This window comes from Biomphalaria glabrata, chromosome 6 (genome assembly GCF_947242115.1).
Source record: "Biomphalaria glabrata chromosome 6, xgBioGlab47.1, whole genome shotgun sequence".
In the NCBI taxonomy this organism is placed as follows: Eukaryota; Metazoa; Mollusca; class Gastropoda; family Planorbidae; genus Biomphalaria; species Biomphalaria glabrata.
In genome coordinates this window covers 49,062,986-49,070,155 of record NC_074716.1, presented here as the reverse complement: position 1 = coordinate 49,070,155, position 7,170 = coordinate 49,062,986, and the positions used below count along the sequence as shown (strand labels likewise).

Here is a 7,170-nt window from a genome sequence, read left to right as displayed (position 1 = left end):
GTAAAGAATTAAAATCTGAGTTTATTGAGGCCTAAATATAGAGACTGTCCGAAATAAATAATTGTGTCCGGAATCAAATAATGTGGGTCAAATTTGTCCGAATTAAATGAAAACACACGGCCTCTTTGTCCTTAAATATAATAACAAATATAGGTTAGGGGTACAAATAAAGTAGTCATCTTTATTCTCCTTTAACTAAAGAAGATTTTGATACTTCATTTTCTTTTCTATGTCGAACCATTGTAAAATAATGCGCTGTCAAAGTAAAACTTTCAAATTTGGGCCTATAGGTGTCCGAATAGCATAAACTACACTAGATCTCTTGTTGTCCCTCTTCCGCTTAGAACTTTAATGAACAAGTTGACAAGTAGTATTTATTTTAGTTTCTTTGTCTTTTTTTTTTTTAGAATATCTTAACATATGTGTGTGTCTATGGATGTTATGGAGTGTGTGAGTGTGTGTTTCCGGGGTGATATAAAAAGGGAGTATTTACTGTTAGTTTTAGAGAGGGAGCATTCATTAAATGTTTGTCTTGTAGAATGATGCAAGATAAGCGGCGCAGTCGTAAGCTGTGTTAAGTAAGCCAGACGACTCCAGAAAGCCAGAGTGTAAAGACGTGTATTTTTGCGGCCCCCGAAAGGGGAATAGACGCTATTAGTTTCGTGTGGTTTGTCTGTCAGAAACTAGAAGAGAAAATTAAAATTGTACATCATGATATTTTAGATCATTCAAAGTTCTGATGCAACGGCTGCTTTTTTCTTTCTCGAAAGTGAACCATTTAATTTTTAAAATTATATATGCAAGCAGATTTTTCAAAAAAAAAAACAAAAAAAAAAAACAAATACACCACTTTTAAATGAAAAACTTCATGGGAAGTAAGTTTTGTAAAATGGTCACAGACTTCTTCATCCACTCAGGCTTCATTCATAGATTCGCGCATTGGTAAAAGAAATTGCATCCAAGGTCATAATGGAAAAAGTGTCAATGGATCATTACAAAATATATTTTCCCTTTACAGGGGCGGACTGGGTGTCAAAATCGGCCCAGGCATTTCTATACACACCGGTCCATAAATTGTATATCATACGATGGGCCTCCAATTATAGGCCTACGTTTCCTCAAAATCATTATGTTAAGTTTAATAATTTAATAACTGTACGCAAGCTAGAGATCTAGATCTTTATAAGAAATATAGGCCTTATGTTGCTTTTTCATCGCTAAGTGTGTAGGCCCTAAAAGGATGAAGTCTACAGTAGCACTGTCTACTGATGTAGGCTATTAAATTATTTCGGAAAATGTGTTAAATTAGTATTTTAGGACCTACAATGTAAACGATTTTTTAAAATCATGATGTTCTGAGTGCCACTTTTATAAAAGAATATCATAAAACCTTTAACAATAGGTGCCATAGTTGCTCTCATGAGGCAACTCATTGGCCCATTTGGGCACCGGCCCACCGGGCATTTGCCCGAATGCCCATATAGCCAGTCCGCCTCTGTCCCTTTACCAACTAACTTATTAAATGGAATGCTGATTCAAATGTTGTTTTTAAAAAAAGAATTTTGACTCGAACTTCGTTTTAATTGTTAATTAAAAAAAAAACACTACATTTTTTAGCGAGCAGTTTTGACATATCCTCATTATACACTTGACAACAATCTAAATAAGACTAAATAGAGGCCAGATCTAGATCTTTGTAGATCTAGATTTAGATTTAATTGTATCAAACAATTTGAACAAAATTTACATGATAATCTATTAAGGAAATAGCTTATCTTCTTATAGCTTAGACGTGCAGATTTATTATTATTTATTTATTATGTAAGCAGTAGTATCGCATAATAATAATAATAATAATAATAACCTACACAATGCTGATGTCAATGTCGGTTTGGACGACGTAGGGCATGAGATTCGCCAATGGGAAGAAAAAACACTCCACGGAAAATTTCCGGCTTCATTACATGGGGACAACATCGACAAGGCTGCTTCCTTAACATGGCTCAAAGCAGGTCATCTCTACCCTGAAACAGAAGGCTTTGTTACAGCAATACAGGACAGAGTAATCAGGACAAAAAATGACGAGAAGCATATCCTGAAACTCAATGTTGTCGACAAATGCCGAAAATGTGGAAATGTGGGCGAGTCGATTGAACATATTATGGCAGGATGTCCAGCCCTATCAGAATCAGCCTACCTAGGTCACCATAACCAAGTTGCAAAGTTAATACACCAACACCTGGCTTTGACGTACAAATTGATCGGTAAGGACACCCCCCCTTATTATAAATACTCTCCGCAAGATGTTCTCGAGTCTACTGAACATCTGCTGTACTGGGATAGGCCTATTCTGACCGACAAAACGGTAGATTTCAATCGCCCAGATCTGCTGTTCATCGATAAAAAAGAAAAAACCGCTACCATTATCGATATCGCCGTACCACTGTCTCATAATTTAAGAAAAACTGAGATAGAAAAACAAAGAAAATATGGGAACCTAGGCTTGGAGATTAAGCGTCTATGGAAATAGTCCAAAATAATAATATACCCCATTGTTATATCAACCGAGGGGATAATAACAACTGACCTCACAGACACCTTCAAGGCCCTTAACATTCCTAGGAACATCTTCGTTGCCTGTCAGAGGGCGGTACTGCTGCAGACCTGCCACATCACCAGAAAATTCCTCAGTGGAAACTGTTAAAGGGACTACGATGAATTTTGTTTCTCTTTAACGAAACTCGACCCTGGCTTCGCAAGAGAATGAATACTCGCTCTTTTATAATAATAATAATAATAATAATCTTTATTGTCCGTATGGAAATTTGTCTTACAATTTGTGCATTACACCAAACAAAAAACATTATAACTATAAGAAACCAAAGTGCACATTCACACCAGACTCACTCATAATTTACATGTGACAAAGTTTATACCAGGTTGTTCTTTTTTAATGATTCGATTGCCAGGGGAACAAAAGAGTGTCTGTGTCTGTTTGTCTTTGCTATCGGTGTCTTGTATCTCTTTTGTGATGGTAAAATCACAAAATCCTGACACAAAGGGTGATTCTTTATTTCGAGGATCTTGTTAGCTTTTTTATAGATGTTTGTCTCAAACAACTGCCCAAACGGGATTTGTTTTTTGCCAATGATTTTGCCAGCAGCATTTAGGATTCTATAAAGTTTATTTTTATTTTTAATGCTCAGATTGCCATACCAGGCAGTGATATTGAAACTTAAAATATTGCCGATGTGAGCGTGATAAAACATAGCCAAGGCCTTTTCGCTAACATTAAACGAGGACAGTTTTCTTAGTAATCGTAATCTTTGCTGCCCTTTTTTGCTGATATAATCAGTATTTGCAGTAAAATTTAGTTTATTGTCTAGGATAGTACCAAGGTATTTAAAGGTTTGTACAATTTCAATAGTCTCTAAAGCTACAGAAACAATATCATTTTCCTTTGTTTTGTTTTTTTACATTTAATAATAAAAAATTATCTTTACAGTATTTTACAATGTGTTCTATTTCTTTGAAATACTCATGAAGTACATTTGATGAAAACAGAATAAGTGCCCATACTAATCCTGATCATAATATTGGTCTAGCTCTGGATCTTGTAATTTAAGATTAAACATGTAGCTCTGGTCTAGTTCTAGATTCTATTTCTAAATTCTAGATCTAGTCTCAGCTCCGAGAGCTGCGGGGTAGTTTGTCTGCAGAGTCACTTGACCTGTATGGGAGCTTAAAGGCACTACGCCTAACAGCAGAGTTTCTCGCCAAGGCTCTACGGGAGGACTTAGATCTAGTCCAGATTTATTGTGAGTTAGATTTGTTTAAATATCAGTTTATTGTATTTCATCTCAAGCTGACTTTGTCTCTAGTGCAATAAACGTTACGTTTAGCTGTGTCCACAAACGAGTTATTCAAGTTATGCCAAGTATAGGAAGTGAAAATATAATACGCCTGGTGCTATAAGTCAACAGCCTTGAACAACAGAGGTAGGAGGGGAGGTTTCCCCGCTGCCATAATGTACTCATCAAACACATTGCATAGACACCATTATCTTTCTTTTCCTCATCTTCATGGTCATCTTCCCACACATTATCTTTCTCTTCATTCTCATTATTCTCACCATTCTCATCGTTCTCATTTTTCTCATCATTCTCATTATTCTCATTATTCTCATCATTCTCATCATTCTCATTATTTTCATCATTCTCATTATTCTCATTATTCTCATCATTCTCATCATTCTCATTATTTTCATCATTATTATCATTCTCATTGTTCTCATTGTTCTCATCATTCTCATTATTCTCATCATTCTCATCATTCTCATCATTATCATTGTTCTCATTCTTCTCATCATTCTCATTATTCTCATCATTCTCATTCTTCTCATCATTATCATCATTCTTATCATTGTCATCATTATCATTGTTCTCATTATTCTCATCATTCTCATTCTTCTCATCATTATCATCATTATCATTGTTCTCATCATTCTCATCATTCTCATCATTATCATCATTCTCATTATTCTCATTATTCTCATCATTATCATTATTATCATTATTCTCATTATTCTCATCATTCTCATCATTATCATTATTCTCATTATTCTCATCATTCTTATTATTCTCATCATTCTCATCATTATTATCATTATTATCATTATTATCATTATTATCATTATTATCATTATCATCATTCTCATCATGAGTTCCGTCTCTCAAGTCCTGTGGGTCAAACGCCACCCGAATCAGTCCAGGAAGAGACAAGCACGGCTCATTCCCTCACTTTGTTTAACCACGCTCCTGATGAATGTTTTAGCAAGATTTACTATCATGGTCAAAGAATCATAATTATTTTCATCAATACAGGTTTTAATAAGCAAAATACTTTTTAAGAAAATAAGATTATATACGAGACAGAACTACCCCACTACTGCTATATCTCTCAATACTGCATACTGCATTTCTCTTTTTTCAATATAAGCAAAAGTATTAATTAATTATTAGTTATTTATTAATTATCAAACAGGTTACTTTTTTTGGGGGGACTCAGGTATTGTCATCAACAAGAAGTAATTGTTTCAACATGATCTGAGAATGGGAAGTGGGAGAAATAATACGAACAAGATGTCTACCAACAAGAAACGTGAGTTGATCTAACATTTGTAAAAAAAAAAAAGGATTTTTGTTTCTTCCTCAAAAATAAAATTCATAATAATATGGAAGATGTATTATTTCATCATCCTGGTTATGTTTTATCTACAGGCTATTGATCTAGCGATACGTGAAGATATAAACGAGGGAGGATCCATGTACTTTATTTAGGGAGAGATCCTCCCAGCAATATCCTCTCATGGATACGCCTGTGGATGTATGTCTTAAGTCAGAAACAGAAGCGATTCATCTAATAATTCATAACGCCTGTTAACTTTGAGTTTGAAAAGTGTTAGGCGCTTCGGCGGGTGTCTAATGCCAATAAAACCAAACGGAGGTAACTCTCAACGAAGTCCAATAACATCGGCGTAAGGCCGAACAATCAATTGGAGTTAGTCGACGTTGATAATGAGCAAGAAGTTTAATAACAATGAAGGGAACCATCGAATGTCAGCTAACTCTCTACGGTTATACCAAGCTTCCTATCTCTAAGGCGTCCTGAAAGTAGTCTGTTTACTTAGGGTGATATTTCGCTCTGCCCCAAACCTAGTCTTGTTTTTAACTAGTCACGTCATTGTCTCAAAATCAAACCTTCCCTTATTTCCAAAAACAAATAATTAATCCCTATTCGTGCCATAGCAAATAATGTTTTTAAACAACTTCAATGTCATATGGGTTGTACATTTATGTAACGGAAACATGTGCCAGACAGTAAAAATGGATGTTTGGAATCTGGTTCTTTCAAACTTCCTTAATGTCATTAGAATCAGAAGTACGTTTTTTTGTCGGTTCATATATTTTAAAATGAAAACTAAGGCTATAGCTAAACCAAAAAATAAAATAAATTATAATAATAATAAAGTGCTTGCAAATTTATTTTTCAATCATATAATAAATAGAATAAGTATATTATTTACTCGCCCATTTCAATTTATTAATTCCCCTTTTTTTCAAACATGATGAATCATTTGTGTATGTGGTAAACATTCACTGGAATAAAAACAGAAAACTTTGAAACTTTTGAAACAAGAAATAAAAAACTAAAATGAAACGAATAGTTCATTAATGAATGTGCGGACAATAATTATGACGTTTGAATGAATTTTTAGCTCACGATTGTCCAAAAAAAAAAGAGATTTAAAAAAAACAACTAAATTGACAGCAGAGTAATAAAAATGTATTTATGTTGTAAGAATTGAGGTCTTTTAGCGTTCAGTTGAAACAAGATGAGAGTGGGACGACTGCCAACTTTGAGTCACAGATTAGGTCTGTATTTGGGGTTATTTTGGATGCTGTTTGGCGCCATCATAGGGTATTTCTGAATAGGGTGCGATCACGTGGGAAGATTCCGAAACTCAATAAACCGGAAGTTCTTATGATGTCATGAGATTTCGAACGAGGCTCAAACTTCCGACAACTGTTGAACAGTCAGTAATGAGGCGAAAACATTTGAATGAAACTAAGACATGGCTATTAGATTATTAGAGCAGTTAAACGGTGGCTGAGTGGTGAAGCGCTTGGCTTCCAAACGGAAAGAGTCAAGATTCGAATCCCAGTTAAGACTGGAAATTTTAATTTCGGGATCTTTAGGGCGCCACTGAATCCAATCAGATATAGTGGGTACCTGAACAGTTGGGAAAAGTACAGGCGATTGGTCGTTGTGCTGGCCGCAAGACACCCTCGTTAACCTTTGGGCCAGAGAAATAGATTACCTTTACATCATCCGCCATATAGATTGCAAGGACCGAAGGTAGTAAAGGGTGCAAACACCAAGTCCAGAGAAGGTCAAACAAACATTCAAACTCTATGCATTGGCTATGACTAGGTTTACTTGTCCCGGTCTCTACTACGGTTGTTTACTAATTTAGATCAGTGATGACTAAAATACGGCCCGCGGGCCACATCCGGTCCGCGACGTGGTTCCTTTCGGACCGTCAAAACGTCAGCACAGAGTGGAGAAAATCTCCCCTCCAAAAAAAAAAGTTGAAAAATGTATCTTCAC

At 35.3% G+C, this 7,170-nt stretch overlaps 1 protein-coding gene across 1 annotated transcript; it reads right to left on the bottom strand.

Moving 5' to 3' along the window:
* Positions 1-3,923: 3,923 nt before the first annotated feature.
* LOC129926886 (uncharacterized protein DDB_G0287625-like) lies at positions 3,924-6,898 on the bottom strand. The gene is made up of 2 exons (XM_056033361.1): positions 6,881-6,898; positions 3,924-4,649 (listed from the first exon to the last, which is right to left on the bottom strand). Exons 1-2 carry the CDS (start codon positions 6,896-6,898, stop codon positions 3,924-3,926), a joined length of 744 nt encoding a protein of 247 aa, XP_055889336.1.
* Positions 6,899-7,170: the final 272 nt, after the last annotated feature.